This window comes from Anser brachyrhynchus (genome assembly GCF_964034855.1).
Source record: "Anser brachyrhynchus genome assembly, chromosome: 1".
Lineage (NCBI taxonomy): Eukaryota > Metazoa > Chordata > Aves > Anseriformes > Anatidae > Anser > Anser brachyrhynchus.
In genome coordinates, this window is record NC_137694.1 from 47405906 (window position 1) to 47424662 (window position 18757).

An 18757-nucleotide genomic window follows, 5' to 3' on the forward strand; every position below is an offset into this window, starting at 1 on the left:
TTTTTTTTTAAGTAGAGGCAGTATTGGTAGGATATTAGAAATGAAAATAGCTGATACTTTTATACTTTTTTTTTTTCCCCCCTAGGGCTGCATGATGATAGAACTGCATTTCTCTTCAGTGGCTCATATGCTTTAGTGTAATTGAATACTGATAAGCTGAACAGACAATTGAAGTAGCTTTTACATAAATTATAATGTGGACAGCAAAGTACAAGTTAGAGCTGTTAAACATGAGTCTTTGAAAAGAGGTTAGAGTTGTGGTCTTCATAACCTGTACAGTTTTCGTATGTTCACTTGGCTGCTTGCCCCTTCCATAGATTTCTGTATCAGATTTCTCCATTATCAGTTTTCTTTTATCTTTCTTTGGTTTCAGTAACAGTAACCAAGATAATATATATTTTGACTTGTTCGTTCTCTGGAAATTGAACTAAATTATTAAAATTTTAATAAATTGTTAAACAGGAATATATACAAATATTTATAAATCATGAAATAATCATTTAACAACATCTCTTTATTGCAGCAAATTTAGCCTTGAATTCTTGGAAACTACGTTTGCTTTCATTAAATTGAGTATGTTTTATTATTTTTTTTTTGCGTAAAGCAATAGTGTATGTGCTTCTGAAATCTTAGTCAGACAGAAGGCACTTCATATGTACCACGTTGGCTGCCATCAACAACGTTCTCATACAACTCTTTTTCTAAATAACGTTAATGAATTCAGAAGGGAAGTCTTTCATAATCAGATAAAAATTTGTCTGTATTTTCTTCCTGTATGTTCAATAACTGCATTTTTGACCCTGTGTCCAGTAGCAGAGATAGCTAAGTTGTGAAGAACCCAGCTCTCCTAATTTATGGAATAATTCTCTAAACATTGATCGTCTTCCTATATTATGACATCTTTATAGTTCTCTGGTGGATTTTATTGCCCCATTTTAGGTTCTCATAATTTAGTATCCTGAGCTCTTCATCTGCATTATGTTGAAGCCTCTCCTCTTAAATAGGAATGCATTCATAAAGGTGGAAAGTATAGTTGTTGGGACAGCCTCAAGAATTAGCAGAACTGACTATAGAGGTATCCATAGTACCTCCTTAGAGCTGTTGAAATTGTTTCACTTTGTGTTTTGAGGGCAGCAGAAAAAATAAGGCAAGGTGGTTCTGAAGTTCCAAAATAAGGAGTTCTCAAATGTAGTAAAAAGAAAATTTTAAAAGCCCACTGGTGAGTTCATTTATCTCACAGAAGGCAAGTTTATGCATGCCTGACCAAGTAAAGGAAGGAGGAGTGTCAGCCCACAGTCCTTCCTTCACAAGGAATCTTAGTCTGTGGTCACCATAGCTTCACAGTGAAAGAGCTGCTGAGGCAGCGAGGATCATACAGAAGAGCTAGGAAATCCCCAGATTATGTCAGAAATTATGTAAATACAATCTTTGTGATACCCTAGTAAAAATCCCTCCAAAAAGTGTTTCTTGTGATCTCTGACAAACCTTGATCAGAGATAGACACTGGAGGGATGGCGTCATAACTTCACTACTTTGTGCTTTTATAAATTACTAATGAGGAAGAGATGACTATTCCTTTTGAAGGCCTTCTCTTGGGTTCCCTTTTATTAAACAGAAATGTAGACTGATTTTAATGAAAGTGAAACTGCAGAAGTACAGGCACTGCAAGTGAAAACTGCATTGCTCCATAGCAACTTCTCAGAGTATTTAATTTCAGGCTTAGGGATCCTAGTTACAAAAACAGAATGAACTGCAGTGTAAGGGATTCTTCTTGTTACTCTTCAACAGTAGCATGCTTGGGTGGTAAAATAAATTTTCTGGTACATGCATCTAGCAGCCCAGAGACTCCAGACAGCAAATGGCGTTATGGAAACCAAGTTACTGCAAGAATGTCATGGGGAAGGAGGAAGGACTTACAGGAGCTTGGACTGCTCTCTTGGTGTAGAGAAATATTGGTCCTACATGTCCTTGAGCAACTCTGCGGGACTGTTTTGAGTTTTATGTCATCTGGTGGCATTATAATAATGGTTAGCGCTCATTTTTTTTCTCCCCTGGAGTTTTAGAGCAAAACTGCTTCAGCACTTCTCTGAAAAAATTGCTTTCAGGATAGATCTATATTAGACTGTGACGTAAAACGTTACTGAAGTTATATTCTCTAGGGAATGTTGAGTATCTCCCTGTATAGGCAGTAATTCAGGTTTACCTATTCATAAAACATTTTCTTTGTGAGACCAATCCTGCCGTTTGGCAGCATTATCCAGGTCACTGACAGCAGTAGCAACATCAGCCTCTGCAATGCGATTGAGATTGAGAATGCGAATTAGTTTGCTGCGGACAGTATCATCCATGGCAGGAAGAGACTGCCTACATGATAGATTCTAACAGCAGAATAGTGGTCACGACAGTAATTCAGAAGAAATAATTTTGAAGACAAACAAAATTCCACTTCCTCCTTCTGGCAGGAAAACAAAATAGAGCAAATGGGCCTGCCCAGCACAACGATGTGCTCATTAACAGTGCTATGTACGGGCCGTGTGATCCTTTTACTGCTTTCTTCTCATAATGAAGTACCCAGTTATCTTTACTCTGGCTTAAAGGATCCTGGAGAAATTCTGATTTCAGGTGTGTACACCTGCTGTTGTTGACAGATCAATGTTGCTTACCTGGTATTAGTCACAATTATTTTACCTGTATCAGTTCTGTTTAAAAAAAAAAAAAAATCTAGAGTGTGATTATGTTTTTGTTTGCTAATTTTTCATGTATGGTTTAATATTATTGATTGACATTAATAGTTGCTACTCTCCCAGTTTCCCCATATATTAATGCTGTCTCACTGACCTGTCATTTACTTATAGATTAGCCCATTGCCATTTTACTGCTTGCCATTTGTCTCCTGGTTCCTGAGTCTAGCTGACCTCTTATCACTGCCAAGGGAGATGTGTTCATTAATCCTGGTCTTTGCTGAAGGCCCGGGAGACTTGCTGCCTTCAGGCAGAGAATTGCCCCTACTGAGAGAAGGTAATGTAAAGTCTGAGTAGTGTCCTTCGATGTGCTGTGCTATTTGTCCAGCCTGGAATGGAAGAGGCCTCTCAGCTGGTTAGCCAGACTTGCCCAAATTGCGTATTTGTAATTGAGTTGTTTTGCTGCGTTCCGGAATTTGGGAATTCTTGTCTGGACAGTCTCAGTCACTTGGAGGCAGAGTAATATTTAAGACTGTGTGTAGAAGCCACAGAAAGAAGAATTACCTGCGCAGAGAGGGAAAAGTAACACCCAGTGGTACAGAAAAATCCTCATTCTCCAAATCTGTTAGTCTTAGCGTAGGGTTCTTGTCTGTACACCGACAGTGAAGTTGTGACAGCTTGATGTATGGCAGTTGCCTTATTTTGTATGTTTAAGTGAAGAGGTACTGTTTTTTTTATCTGTTCCTTGAAAGTACCCTGGAAAGTACCTGTTGTGAGGTTTGGTAGGGTGACTTTATTTGGGAGCGGGACGTCACTGCAGCAGAAGCATGAAGAAGAACCGGCGCATGGTCATTACATGGTGGGAACAGCCTCAGCTATTCGAGGATGAAGGTGCTTGCGCTGAATGCTTGTTCTTCGTTTCATATCCATTTGTTCTTGTTTTCCCATGTCAGCTTTCCTTAACCACGTTTGCACAGTTGTCCTTTATATTATTCATAGGTTGCATTTATGCTATCTCCCAGTTTTTGATAAGCAAGGCTAAATAGGCTAAAGGCAAAGCTCTGCAGGTTTTTTGGGTCACCTTTCTAGTACACAGCAGCAATACCGCATTGCTGGACAGTCTGATGTTGCATTTGATGTACACTAGTGGTCAGTGCTCTACTTCGAGGAAGGTATTAAGTTGACTTAAGCAATCTCATGCTTTTTCTCCTCTGCCTTGTACAATATGTTGCCACCACCTTGCTGTTGTCAACACAACTATTTATGGATCCAAACATAGATCAAAACTCTTCTTTCTTTCCCAGGTTCTCAGCTAGATCATGATTTGCATTAGGCATAGTGCCTTACGTGTTTAGTATCTTTGGCAATGGGTACTGAAATGAGAGCAGGAGCACTCCGAGTCCATGTGCGTATCCAGTTGACCATTAAATGGCAGCAGGAACATTTCAGACAGATGTAGCAGCATTTGTCTGAAGGTTGCAACAGAACAAATTGGTCCCATGCTGGGACATCTTGACTGCTATGTAAAAATTAATACAGCAGAAAAATTTGCAATTGACTTGTTGTTCAGAGCTTGTCTGTTAGCGAGGTATTTCTGGAGTTGTATCAATTACATGATTGGAGAAGGAAAGAAAATATAGGAATTTGTGAGTTTTTAAAATTACTGAATCACAGCAATTTATACATTTATTTAGGTAAAATGCATTTATTAATTCTAATGCATTTTTGAACCACAATTCAGAGATTGTTCATTGCTAGAGTGAATTTATTTACTCCCTATTTAGAACTGTCTTTAAAATCTCTCTGTGGAGGTTTTACACATACTGAGCCTGACCATGAAAAACTTGTTTAGGCTATTGTTTCTGTCAGCAGTGACTTTCTTAGTTTTAGCCAAGGTATTCCATCTCTGTATTGTTTCAGAAATAGTAATTGTACCACTGTTCATTGTTATCAGAAATCTCTAGAAAAACAGAATATATTGAGCATACATCTAATGCATTAAATAAATCTCCAAAGAGCCTGTTCTATCACACCAATTTTATCTTAATATCTTGTTTTATGTCCTAATGTAATGCCTTCAGTGCATCGGCTATTAAATGTGGCCGGTCATTCTTAATAGGGAAAACATCATGTATGTTGTAGAACATACCATAGAACATACTGTTTATGTTGTCTCTTTTTAACTAACTGAAAATTCTCCGTGTTGTTATACTGTGCTTTATTCACCCCCCAAAAAAAATTAAAAAATCAATTGCTTTATTTCCTTTGCAGTTTTTTTTCAATGAGTTGCCTTTTGCACACCTATAGAAGTATGAGAGGAATGCATCCAAAGCTGTCTTTTTAAACCATTCCTGACATCTTTGATATTACTTATATGCACAGAAATGTACACATACAGTAATTGTGGAAGAGCTTGGTTTTACTTTTTTTTTTGGTTATGGGTTTTAATGTAAGGCCTTTTCGGCCAATTGTAATTCATTTCCATTTTAAGAGAAAAAGACCAAAACTTTTTAAAATTTTGCTTAGAAATTTTTGTAACTATTATTTGTTTAGCCAAATCAGTGATGTCTTTAGTTTTTATCTTACTTTACAGTGCTACAGTGGTTTTGTTGTATTTTGTGGTGCTTGATTCACAAATATTGAGATAAGTTGAAGCTTTTCATTGGCCTAAGTCTTAGGTTGTAAATGTAATTTTTTGTTTGTGCGCACAACAAAAAGCAAGTATTGAAGACGAATCATGAAAGTTGCTTCCAGGACAGGTGTTGCTAGACTGAGAACTACTGGAAGTTAAGCAAAGGTGCTCCTGTGTGAGATTCTTCCATTTTGTGCCTGAATCCTGGCAATAAAAGAAACCCTTTATCTTTTGAAAGTCCAGACCTTTTATTGATAAAATAGTTCAGGCCCTCAAAAGAGTGCAGTTCATTTTCAGTTTTAGAGTTAGTATTCTTGAGCCTTGAAGAGGTTTTCTGCTAAGTTTTCTTCCGAAGAGTGGCTCGTTTGCAAGGCTAAAGAAAGGTGGTCCCAGAAGTGATGACTGCAACACTGTAAATTGGTTACTAAAGCAATCTCCGTGTTAGGGGGCAGCAAGCTTTCCGTGCACAGTTTTTAGAGATATATTTTTCAGAAGCTGTGTTAAGGCACTTTATGTGTATTAATCCAACCCAGTCACATTACAGACATTTTGGTTTCCAGTACTCGTTGTATATTTAGAGATGGAAAGTTCCATGGCTCATTGGTAATATATATGTTATATTCATGTAGTCTTCTGGTTTTTGCCTTCCCCTACAAGAGGGAAAAAGACTTTCGGTTTATGGGTCTAACAGCAAATGCAAGAAGCTTTGCCAGTCAGCTCATTGATTTTGTTGGCTTAAATGTCAGCCAATTTAACCAGACATGTACTGTGTTTTTTCACTTGGCTGGTGAGAGAACAGAACCTTTGATAATTAACATGAAGCGTTAGTACAACCTATCTAATCTAGGGAGATATAAAATACAATGCCTTTATTGATATTTTTTGTTATTTGATATTGCTAGTGTGTACAGGAGAGAATATGTGTGTACGTTTTAAAATATGTAATCTTGCTGTGATTGCCTAAGTAAAACTTTCTGAGTCCAAGAGAAAAAAGGTAAGTATATGACAGGAAAAAGGACTACCAGATTTGACCCTTTGGCAGGCCAGGGGGAGGTTGTTCCTTTCAATTTCTGAACCAGTGGTATAGTTAAATACACCCAGAGTAATTATTCTAATGTTTACTTTTGATTGTTTGTTTTTAAACATAAAGGTTTTATGGTTTTGTTTTGATTTGTTTTGATTTCTGTACTTCATTACTATTTAAAGGCAAAAGGAGGGAGAAAAGGAAATGCATTCCTAATCTAAATTAAATTAGGACAGGCCAATTTCCATATGTTTCCTCTGTATGCAAAGGTTCTTCCAGCTGATGATCTAGATCAGGAGCTGAATATAGATGCTCTTATTCACGTTGGGAGGAGCCTCTTTGCCTACATTAGGTAGGAAAACCAGCCTGTGATAAGAAGTTAAGCTTTGTGAATACATTTGTGCTTCCAGTTTTCAGTAATTAATTGGCTGCAATCTATAAATACATAAAAAGGGGCCTCACCATAGAAGATAAATTCCATATTGAATATTGTCTTATTCATGAAGAAGAGGCTGTGAGGGTCCTTTTGACTTTTTTTTTTCTGTTGCTGGGAGGTCAAACTAGGCGCTATTTGACTTCATGCTTTTTTTTTTTTTCAATCGGTAACAATGGTCTTGTTTGTTAGATGTTGCTTCTATCTGCGCGATGTCAGTTCTTTGACCAAATGCAGCATAAAAGATAATTTTTGAAGTGGTTCTGTTCCTAACAAGAAGACAGTCTAGTTGGCCAGTCACGTTGTTTCTAAAGGCTGAGCGTGGAAAAACTCAGTAGAATTACTTTTTTGGCCTGATGTGAACAAATGCAAGTTGGAACAGATGCAATGAGTAAGATGCCACATGTATAATCTATTCTTTTAGAGTGGATTTGTGATTGTAAGGAAGTTCATCTTTATTAGATGTGAATTTTACAAGTACTCAAACTGTTGGTTTATGATCCTAGATGAATTAGCTGTATATTTCACAGTGTAATTAATTTTGTTCTGTATTTGATGTGCAAGATGTTTGTGTCATCAGTAGCTTTTTTCTTTTCCTTTTCCAAACTCAGGTAGATTGAGAACAGTTTAATAAAAGCAAACTACAGAAAGCTGTTTTTCTTCTTTAGATTAAGGGGACAATATCCTTGACAGGTGTTTCCTGTTTCTGTTTTTAATTAATGTTGTTTTCATTACTCTGAGTTTTTCAGACTTCTTTCTGACACAAGCTTGGATTATCACCTTCAGAAATACTTATTCCTGAATGATATGCATCTAAAGTTATTAATGCGGCCAAACAAATGAATGACACATAGTTTATTATCTGCTTGCAAATAACAGACATGCAACTGGTGTAATTAAAACGCTGGTGGAAGGTTGAATGATCAACTGCTCAGCTTTGAAAGACACAGTGAATGATGCCAGGGATTTTGAGAATCACGGAGAACTGCAATACCAAGGACCGCATGAGAAAGAGTGTCACGGTTCTTGCTGTTCTTGTTTCTGGTAGTGCGGACAGTTTTTATTCTTCAGTCAGTAATAGCATACTTGATTTTTCCATCTTAGATTCTAAAAAATGTAAGTCTCAATGGAATCTTCAGATCTCTACCAAACTGCCATACTTGTACCTTTTTTCACTTTTTAAAAAACATCTTCACCCAATTTGGCCCACTGCAGTGGAAATGTACCACTTTGTACATTTCACAGAATCGGGCTGGTGCCCCTTGTATGTGTTTGCCTTCTTCCATCCTAGGACCTGATGTTGGGCTACCCGGTGAGCATCCAGCCCTTCAGACTGGCCATGCTGCGGTCTGCTTTCTTTTATGTCCCCGGCCGGTGGCTTTAGTCCCTTAGCACTTCTTTAAGACTGTGGTGGCCATACCCAGTACAAAGACCCATCCCGTGTCCACACTGTTGCTACAGGCTGCTGGTACTGAAGGTTTCTGGACTTGTCCTTTCCTCCCACTTCAGCTGTTGTCTTCAGATAATGAGTTTTTCTAACTGCCTTTAGATGTTTGGGAAGCACCTCACCCTCTTGTAAAGCAGCTTGTAAAAACAATCAAGTAGCAGCTTCATTGTGTGCCTAAGTGGAAAAGTAAATTTTAAAATGCTTAATCTCTGTGTAGATGCATCTTAATGCAATTTAACATCTGGAAACAGAAGAGTCAGCGCTTAGTCTGATCCAAAGCTTATTGAAGTTCAAGGACGGGTTCCCACTGACTTCAAAGGGCTTTGAATCAGCCAGATCTTGGTGAGCCATCAGTATCTTTGACCCTCCTGAAATAAACCAGCTAAAATGTAAGCTGTTAAATATTTTCATTGCTTCTGAAAATTTCAGCTGAATTTGTTTAAGCTTACAAGGATTAAGCACATAGCATATGCTAACTGCATATAAAGACCTGCATTCCTTTTTTTCACTTCACCGTATCGGGGGCTGGGAGTTGGGGGGGGACAGGATTTTAGCTATCAGCATTATAAGGCCTCTGATTTTTGATGAGTGTGGAATCTAGATATTAATATAGAATGTAAATGCTTTAATATGTTTCTGCTATATATCCAGGGTATTGTGGACATCTGGTTTGGCCAAATGGAAAGTGCTGTAGTACAGGCATTGTGGGAAGGATGGGCCTGATACAGAGAAAGGGAGCCAGAACCCACATGTTTAAATCTGATTTTACCTTGATGATTTAAAAACTGGGGAGTTTGTTTTTAGAAATGCATACTTTTAAATGACATTGAGAGGGAAATGGGAGTTTGAAGCAAACTGAGCTAATGACAGTGAGCATTGGAAACTTTTTGTCGCAGGTTCTGAGGAGAAAAATGTATGAAAGGTAAATTTTAGTATAGTTTGGAAGGATTTAATAGTGGTGCTTCTAACGATGAAAACCAACTGTTGAGGGTTAGACTGGAAGTCATTTGTAAGAAGGAGCAGTGCCTTTAATACATTATTTCTTCCTTCCTATCAGTTTAAGGATTGAACAAATATGTCTCTGATAGCTTTTCTGGGTTGTAACAGATAGTACCGTGTCAGATTGCCTGTCCTCATTCTGTCTGCAGAAGACTAGAATTTCCATTAGCTGCATTCAAGTGTATGCATCTATCTGCTATGACATCTCAAATAGTTGTTTTGGATACAAATTTGAAATTCAGACTAGATAAATCCACAAAACAGAACAGTCAAGTCATAGAATCAGTGGTTTGGGTTGGAAGGGACCTTAAGGATCACCTGGTTCTAACCCCCTGCCATGGGCAGGGACACCTCCCACCAGAGCAGGCTGCCCAAGGCCCCATCCAGCCTGGCCTTGAGCACCTCCAGGGATGGGGCATCCACAGCTTCTCTGGGCAGCCTGTGCCAGTGCCTCACCACCCTCATAGTAATGAATTTCCTCCCAGTGTCTAATCTAAACCTCTTCTAGTTTAAAGCCATTACTCCTTGTCCATCGCTACGCTCCCTGACACAGAGTCCCTCCCCAACTTTCCTGTAGGCCCCCTTTAGGCACTGGCAGGCCTCTGTAAGGTCTGCTCAGAGCTTTCTCTTCTCCAGGCTGAATAACCCCTACTCCCTCAGCCTGTCTTCATAGGAGAGGTGCTCCAGCCCTCTGATCATCCTCATGGCCCTCCTCTGGACTCATAGTGAAGGAGAGGCCTGCACTTACCTTCATCTCTTTTCTGCTGGTGGCTCTGTTCTGGTTTCTGTTCTAAAGCTCCAAAACAAAAACAACAGTGCGCATTCATCTCACAATTACTAAGAACTTAGGGGAAAATCATCAGTCTTACTGCATCTAATCATAACCACTGGATGTATATTACTAATCAAGTAACTCCATTTTAGATTTGCCAGGTTTCCTGTTAAACAGTGAAAATAAGCATGCATCTATTACAAACTGGTGAAAATGAATGTCAGATTACTTCCCTCGAATTTTGTTTCAGTGAATTAAAATCACCCTTTCTCTGAAGTTGCTGTCATTTTAGAGAACCAGTGCTACCTTTGGGTTGTGTAGATTGTATTTTGGAAGATCTGTTCTCTGAGACCTTGTCTCCAAATACCAGGATTTATCAGGTTCTGCAATTTTGGCCACAAGTGAGGGTGAAGAAGTCAAAAAGTCAGGACATTCTCGAGTGCTAAATGCTGGTCACTCCTTCTAAATTGCTTTTCTTTTTTTGTTTGTTTGTTTGTTTTTAATATATATCCTCTACATGTCTGAATTAGCAAGAATACTGATGCTTTAAGGCAGGAACAGGAAAATTTAGTTTCATATCAGTGAGCAACTTTTTTTCCATTTTAAAAAAAACATTAATTACATTTCAGTAGAAGGAAGCACTTACTTGCATGTGGATTCCCATTCCTGATTCCTTTTTAATGTTAAATTCTTTCAAAGTCAAGTCCTGAACTTGCTCAGAATCTTGGTAAAATTAGTGCTTCAGCACTCCACGAACCCTTCTGTAACAGGAGGAATTTTGTAAGTATAGTTAACAAAATATGTACTTTTATATTATCTTGAGATTTATAATCTCTTGGATTTTCTAATCTGTCTCTGTTCATTTGTATGTAATACTGTTCAGCAGTAGATCATCTTTTTGATTAGCAAATTGTGTAGGCTTAAATATTTGCAAGATTAAAAGCCAGGAACAGCCTGTTTCCATATAAAGGCATCTGTTTTTTCAGTTACTGCCCAAGTGGAAAATTGGAAAGAAATTGTTGTGCTTTCAGTTAGCTTTAGGGCATTACATAGCTAAAAATTCCATGTATCCTTTTTGAGAGTAATACATGTAGGGAGATGCAGGCTTCAAAAACACTGTAGGAGAACCGAGTAAAACCACAAATAAAGAATGTGCCCTGATATATTTTTTTAAAGACTAAATTTTTAAGAAGAAACATAGGCCAGCATTTTGGAAAAGTTAAAATAAACACAGAAACACAACAGTCTCAAATAACTTCTTTAGAGCAGGTCCTGAACAGGAAAAGTAAATGTTCTCTTGGAACATGCTCTGAGTTCAGTTTCTTAACAATAAGAATATCCTGCTTTTGAGTGAGAGTAGATAGAAATTATTCATGCTAAGGTGTGGCTTTATTGCACGTACAGAAATGCATTAAAAGAAGAGTACAGTTTGGAAACTGATGGCCTAACTGCATCTCCAGAAGGTTATTTTTTTTTCTACGTGTCTGTACACAATGCCTCTTTCTGCCTACTACTGTAGTAGCTGTGGCTGTATAAGGCGTTAACCTTGTTTTGTAATCTACCTCTCTCCCCTTGGACACCATTCCTTCTTTGTCAGTGTGTGTATTGTTCATCTCAGGCTGTTGGGCTCAAATCCCAAAGGTCATCTTTTATCCATCCCTATGTGTTACTTACTGTAGCATGCAGCATAGCCTTGTGATGTTTTAGGGTGCATAGGCGTTCTCCTACCATCAGCAGCAACTTCCAGCTTCTTCCACCAGTTTGTTCTCCTTTTTATTATCTAATATCTAGACAAAGAGTAAGCTACGCAGTTGCGAAGTGTATGCTTAGAGGGATGTTGTCAATATAACAGTAATCATATTCAGAATTTGTTGTTCAGCGTAGATATTTAAAGTACTACTTTTTGCATTTCTCTGGAGGAGGACATCAGGCAAAACTCGATTTTCTAATTTTGTATGCGAATTATGCATTTTGGAGTGTGAAGAGGCTGATAGAAGCAGGAGAAAAGATAAGAGCAGCTCAGAAATACAAGTATGCTGTGCTTGTGTTTGACATTGCCTGTATATGTGTATTGGAGGCTATGAGCAGATGAACAAGTTCCTGTGAAATAACATTTAGGGTGAATTATCCATAGGGGGAAATGAAAGAAGTATGCTTATTGCAGTGCGCCATGTGTTTGCCCTTACATGACAAAGTTCACTTACCAGCTTAGACCTGTGGCAACATGCTTATCTACCTATACCTTTGTTATTATTGCTTCTTTGTTTGCCTACCATTTTCCACAGAGAAGGTGCCTCTGGTTTGTTCCCAGTTTAGTCTTATTGCCTGACTGGAGAGAAGCATCCATCCTAGCTGTCATTGTCAGGTCCTGGCTATCATCTCCCTAGGTAGGATTGGGTTTGAGAATTGCATTTGTGTTTAAGGCTTTTAGTGTTGTCCACTTCCTCCTTTTGTGAAAAGGGCAAGATACAGAGCAGGTCAGTAACCTGTCATCCTTAAGCAGATGGGCTGAAAGGGAGCGAAGGTTCAGCATCATCATCCTCAGCAGGTTTGGTGACAGGGACTGTAGGGGGAGTGCAGTGACATAGGCAGGGGAAGTGCGGTAAAGGAGGCAGTAGTGTGCGCTTGTCAAGTCTTCCAATGACTGCTAATTTTTATTATTGGATTGTAAAATTAAATAGCGATCGAATTAGCGGTTATGTTTTTTTCTTAAGCAAAGATTTTTGCTTTCTCTAACAGTTACCAAAATTGCAAAAGTGTATGGGCACGTCTCTAGACATTCTTCTTCAGTCCAGTAGAGTTGCTTTTGTCTAAGGATATTAATGTTTTATGGATAACTTGCATATTGACTTAAACTTCTTTAAGTCTTCCTTCATTTTTATGTGAGTTAATTGGTTTACTGATTAACTAATTTTTTTTCACTTCTTGTTTTTTAATCTCTCTTTTCAGGCTTCCTTAAGCCAGACTTAATATTGATAGAATGAAAAAGTTTAAGAGGAGACTTTCCTTAACCTTGCGTGGAAGCCAGACCATTGATGAATCATTGTCTGAGCTAGCAGAACAAATGACAATTGAAGAGAACAGCAGCAAAGATAATGGTAAGCATATCTTTTCGTTCAAATACGAATTTGATCAGGTCCTGCTTGAGTGAATGGTGTTGGGTTTTTTCATTTTTCATAGCTGCATGGAATTCCTTATCAAGCTTTTAATTTAACTCACATTTAACTAGCCTAGTTCTTTTAACAGTCTGATATGTTGTCGTTTATTGGTTTACTTTAATATCAAACTGTTATACAGCTCTTTATCCAAAGCTTCCTAATTTGCTATTTTAATGTAGTGAGCAGCAAGGATTGTAATGCTCTTTCAATAAACACCTTATTGTATGACTTTAAAGGGTCTTACATCAACTTCATATGGCTTCAAATTCAGTTTATTTCCCAAAATCGTTATTCAGTAATATATTGATAATAATTGCTTAAGTATTTTGAATAAAACGTTTACATTATCATTGGTGATGTAGTGCACTAGTCTGAGAACTCTGTCGCCTCTTCATGTCTTTGAATAGAACTTCTCTTCAACAATATGAAGGCATTTAGAAGCATCCGGGACACCAATCTTGTTTGTGTATTCTTATTCAGTTCTTTTGCTGATTCCATAAGCGTACTGGCTGCTGTAATATCCACGGTAATGATAAAACTGCATCTGAATCCAAGTTGCAGTAATAGCAACTAGAAGAGACTGTGTTTCTTTGTTCTGTTTCCTTGGCTGCAGCATTGAAGTCATATTTCATCTTCTGTGCTGATTAGTATTATTTCTTGTTCTGCTGACATCTAAGATTTTCTCAAGTATCAAGTGATCTGAATTTTTTTCACCTCACACCAATAAGCGTTTCTGAATATTCAGTGGGAATATTCAGGCAAGACTGGGAAATTTAAACAGAAGTAGAGGCAATGGAATTTGCCCTGCAGACTTTTAAACCCCATCCAAGATCTGATGCATACCGAGCTGACTTTACCTTTGACAAAACAAAACTATTTGTGTTTTTCATTTTTATCTTTAATCCCTGGCTTGTTCATCGCTATTGTCTTCTTCATGGGCTGTGCCTGATAGCTTGGAAAATGATGTCTGTTAGAGCTTTATGCATTTATACAACAGATCTACTCCAAAACAATAATTGTAGTATTTTTGCACTAGTATGTATAAAATACTTTCTGAGACATTCTGAGCAGTTGTCCAATATGGTTTTGCTTGTATTAGCCTTTCTTACTGACTCATATTTTCTTCAGACCTCTATATAGTTCTGATAGATTGATTCCATTATGCGAGTAAGTGCTAAGAATATTACTTCTGTGCTGGGAAATAAGCATCAAAAATTGTCACCAGCATCAGCGAATGTAGTGAACTGGGTTACTGAAATGATTCAGTTGAAAACTGCATCCAGGAAGAATAAAAAGACTTTGATTTAAACTGGATCACGTTCTGTGTTCTAGCTCAAGGTAGAAAGAACACAATAATTTGTTTCTGAAATGTGAGCTCATGCTATCCTAAACCTTGTATAACTCTATTTGTGGTTTATAATATATGAGAATTATCTCAAGCAGCAATATTTAGATGTCTTTCACAGATTCACAGATTCACAGATTTCTCTAGGTTGGAAGAGACCTCAAGATCATCGAGTCCAACCTCCGACTACGTCTTCTGCGTATTTCTCAACCAACTTTGACAGACTTAACTTCTCTGTAGATATTTAAAATGTTTCTAGTTACAAATTATTTATTTATCTTCCAATACTCATTTTACTTTGCTTTCCACATTATCTCATTGGCCAAAAGGAAGCTTATATGCCAATATATGCCAATATTTTGTTGTATAATACATACTATGTTTAGAACTGCAAGATGTTGTCAATGCCATAATAGAATACCTTTGGATACATTGAAGCGTTGTAGATCTTTTTCAAAGAGGAAGGATAGTAAACACAGATTGTACTGTTGCTACATGTAATCTTTAATCCACTTCTGTCATTTAAAAAAGTTTTACTGCCATTTGCTTCCCTTTTCTGATACTTTTACAGTGCTTGTATTAGTATCAGTTTTAACTTTGATCTTACAGAGATGAACAAGATAGTATACCTCGTTTGTTTTTTTCCTTCAAAAACTCTTAGAAAGTAAGGTTGGAAAAATGCTTGCTACACCATATAGTCCTGCTTTGCTAAAGGAAGCTCTTAACTTTCCCACTATTTAAGATATTTTGGAAGGAGTAGTTCTCAGATGGATCATAGGAGACAAGATTTGGGCAACAATTGCTGAAAAAAAAGACAGGAAATGAGTTCTCTCTTCTGGCGAAAGACAAGTTAGGGTTAGGTAGTGAACACGGCCTGGAAAATGGTCCTTCAGTGGACATAAAAATTACTTACAGAGGAATGCTTAAATGAGAAAGGCTTGCCTCAGTGTCTTTATATGTGTAATTGGAGTGTGAAGAAGCCTGTACTAGCTGTAAATATCAAACTGGGACACATGAGAAGATGTAGTCTCTTAAAGAACAGCTTATGAGTTGTTAGAATCATTAGGGTTGGAAAAGACAGATACATTAAGGTCTCAGAAGTGCATTTCTTTACTGCGGTAATGCTGATCTGAGAAGACAGGAGCAACCTTCTCCCCTAGTTTTGCTTTTAGGAGGAAGAAATAGCTCGTCCACCCTGTGGAACAGAGAAACAGAAATGTGACCATTTTGCAGACTTTGGGTCTGTTCTTGAACTTAGAAAACACAGTGTAGTAAGTAAAAGTAAGCCAATATCTTCATCTACAGAGAATCGAAGTCCAGGGTACAGACAGTCTTCAGAAAGTGGTTCTTCATATGTAGTTTAGCCAACTCTCTCTCCCATGCCAAAGGCAAGGGTAGAACCTAAATACCAGAGGCATTTACAACAGAATTTTCTTCTGCTGTTCTGAGTTTTGTTTTGTTTTTATTTTTTTCTTCCTAGAGATTAACCTGTCTTGTCTTCTGTCATTCCATTCTGATGGCCATGTTCACTGAAAGATATTTTTTATACAAGCCAGCTTTTTTTCTTCCTGAAAAGTGTGTTCGGCTGCACCTTAGAGACTACATTCATAGAAATCCACTTCTGTGCTGACCTAGGATCCATACTCATCTCTGATTTTTCATGTGTGTCCTGTAAAATCTATATTTGAAAGTCACGGTTCAGCACTGTGATTCCAGATGTAGATCACGAGCACGTAATACCAGGAACCTTTTGTCACAGTTGACCTTCTGGAGTAGCCTGTCTTGTTCAGCACCCTCTCAAACTTTTCCTCTCCCAGAACAATTGCCTCTGATTCCAAGTAGCTGCTGCTCTCATCCATAGACCTACCTTGTCATTAGCTCTAACATTTGAGTGGGTTGTTCGAAGATTGGTTTTAGAGAACATTACTCCTAATGTAGAACAAATTGTCCCATTTGTAGTTCACAGATGTAAAAATAGATGCATAACTTTTGATTTTTTTTGCAATGCATTGATACCACTGAATCAGCTGACCTTTTGTATGCAGTCTCATTTCACACACAGCCTCCTTCATCGTGTTATGTCAGTACAGTCTCAGCATGCAGCACTTACCCATCAGCAGCAAAATGGGATTAGCAGGGATCAACCCATATTGTTCGGTGCAATAGCAATGCTGTAGCACAGAGCTATTGCACTGAATGTGGAATAATCAACAGTATTCTTTCTGGAACACCATCAAATTACTTTGTGACCAGAAACCTATGTATGATTAAATCTGCCTTACAAATTACATTCATCATAATTGGCTTTTGGGTGTGAAAGCATCACATAATCAGATGCATAAACTGTAAAAGTAGAGGGACTGATGAAATGCCTAATATACATCTGAAGCCTTATGAACTGTGGGCTGTACAAAGGATACTTTGGGGTATTTTTTCATCTGAAAACAGCAGCTTTGTCATGGTCTCTGATGTTTTACCATACAAAACTAATTAGTTGGATTTGTTGTTTGTTTTTAATTGTCTTGATTCGAGCACAATAACATTTTGCTGGCTTGTTCCTTTAATTTTAGGTTCTACGTTAATATATGTATTCAGATTAATATTAAAAATACTAAATGGTAATTTGTAGCACTTGACAACTAAATTTGCTCCTGAAATTTTTCCTTGCCAATGACATACTAATGAAATTTGGCTAGAAGTAACATCCAGATCATGCATATTTAAAGCCCAATTAACTGTAAAATTTATGCAAATGCTTTAAACACATATGAATATGCTCTCTAATGAAAGTGAAATATCGGGCTGTATTGTCTAATACTATTAAATACATTATCATAAGCTCCAAGCATGCTTTTAAGATTAATTACAAGATATGTTCCTAAATACATCCACAGCTCTTGCGTTAATATATAAGTAACAATTTGGTTGGAAAGCCATTATATGCCTTTTTTTTCTTTATATATATTTATACATGTATACATACTTGCTAAAACAAAATAAGTGAGGTTCTGATAGAATTGACTTCATGAACTTCACAGAATCATAGAATAATAATTATCTCTATTTAGTCTGTTGTAGCTCAGTCAAATGATCATGGGATCTACTCTCACAAACACTTGCATAATTTTTTTGTAATTTTACAGGTGTGAGTAATAATGGAAGGATCAGCTACAGTAAAGTGCGTAAGTGTTTTTTAGGTTTAAGGCCTTAATGACTAGTTACTACTCTGGTAAGAAGAATAAACGTTTGTAAAATTGACACGTTGCTGTGCTGTCTCAGAACAGCCAAATCTTTATGTAGTTGTAGTCATTTCATATCATCTTCAGTACAGCTGAGAAAGTCCCATCTGCTGTGTGTGAATCCTTGAGTATGTAAGGAAAACAGTGAATTGCAACATATTTTCAAGACAATGTTCTTGGATTGAAAATATGAGCACAGAAATACTTACAAGTAATAAATCAGTTCAATGTCTTTCTTGATACTGGAGGAAAGTATCAATATAAAAATGCTGGGGAGGAAAAAAAAAAGAAATCCCCAGCAGTGATAGAGCTCATTCTAGAACTATAGATTACCACAAATAACTGGCAGTTGTCACAGCTAAATACTGAACCTCGTACTCTTCCTTCCACCCTACTGACAATGGTTTTATTATAGTCTGTACGTACCTTCTGTGCTGTGGCATACATCAATTTTTGTTATTACTGTTCAGTACGTTTTTTCCATCCCACGTATCCTGCACAACATAGTGTTCTTTCTTCCCTTCTGTTTTAATTTGCTCCTTCCCACAAAACCTGGAGGCTCTGTTCGTGTATGGAAGTGCTTATAAAGTGAAATGAGCATGAAAATTCAGGGCCTGAAAGCATGCTTCAGAGACCTGTAGTCTTGAGGAGTTTTTGTCCACTCCTAAGTCTGTTCCTTCAGAAGCAGAGCACAGGTTTGGCAGGAGAATGTGGCGCGTAGCTGCAGAGGTGGACTCTGTATATACAACAAATTTCTACTAGCGTAGGCTCACTGATGAAGATGTAGAAATTTGTTCTCAAGTGGCATTCAGATATACTTGTGAAGTACAGAAAAGCAAAATAAATATTGGCTGTTTTATTGTTGTTTTGTTTTGTTTTGTTTTTCTGAAAGTAGGGCAGAAAGGAACTAGGTCCTCTCTTTCCTGATTTGATTGGCAATGTAGCCTCACAGATATTTGTGTTGGGAGCTACAGGGTAGTTGTGTGTGGGAAGGCAAGGAGGGAGGCAAGGGATACTTGGCTGTAAT

The 18757-nt window shown here is 37.6% G+C and overlaps 1 protein-coding gene across 5 annotated transcripts in view; it reads left to right on the forward strand.

The window, feature by feature from the left end:
• Window positions 1-18757, forward strand: part of CDK17 (cyclin dependent kinase 17) — a 96848-nt gene that overhangs the window by 23811 nt on the left and 54280 nt on the right. For 2 of the 5 annotated variants that reach the window (XM_080579183.1, XM_080579185.1), the window contains exons 2-3: window positions 12938-13086; window positions 17635-17673. In XM_080579183.1, coding sequence (XP_080435309.1) covers window positions 12969-13086; window positions 17635-17673 — 157 coding nt within the window. In that variant the 5' untranslated portion in view covers window positions 12938-12968. Of the gene's footprint in view, window positions 1-8434; window positions 8560-12937; window positions 13087-17634; window positions 17674-18757 lie in introns of all 5 variants that reach the window. The other 3 variants (XM_080579186.1, XM_080579187.1, XM_080579184.1) reach the window with 2 other exon arrangements.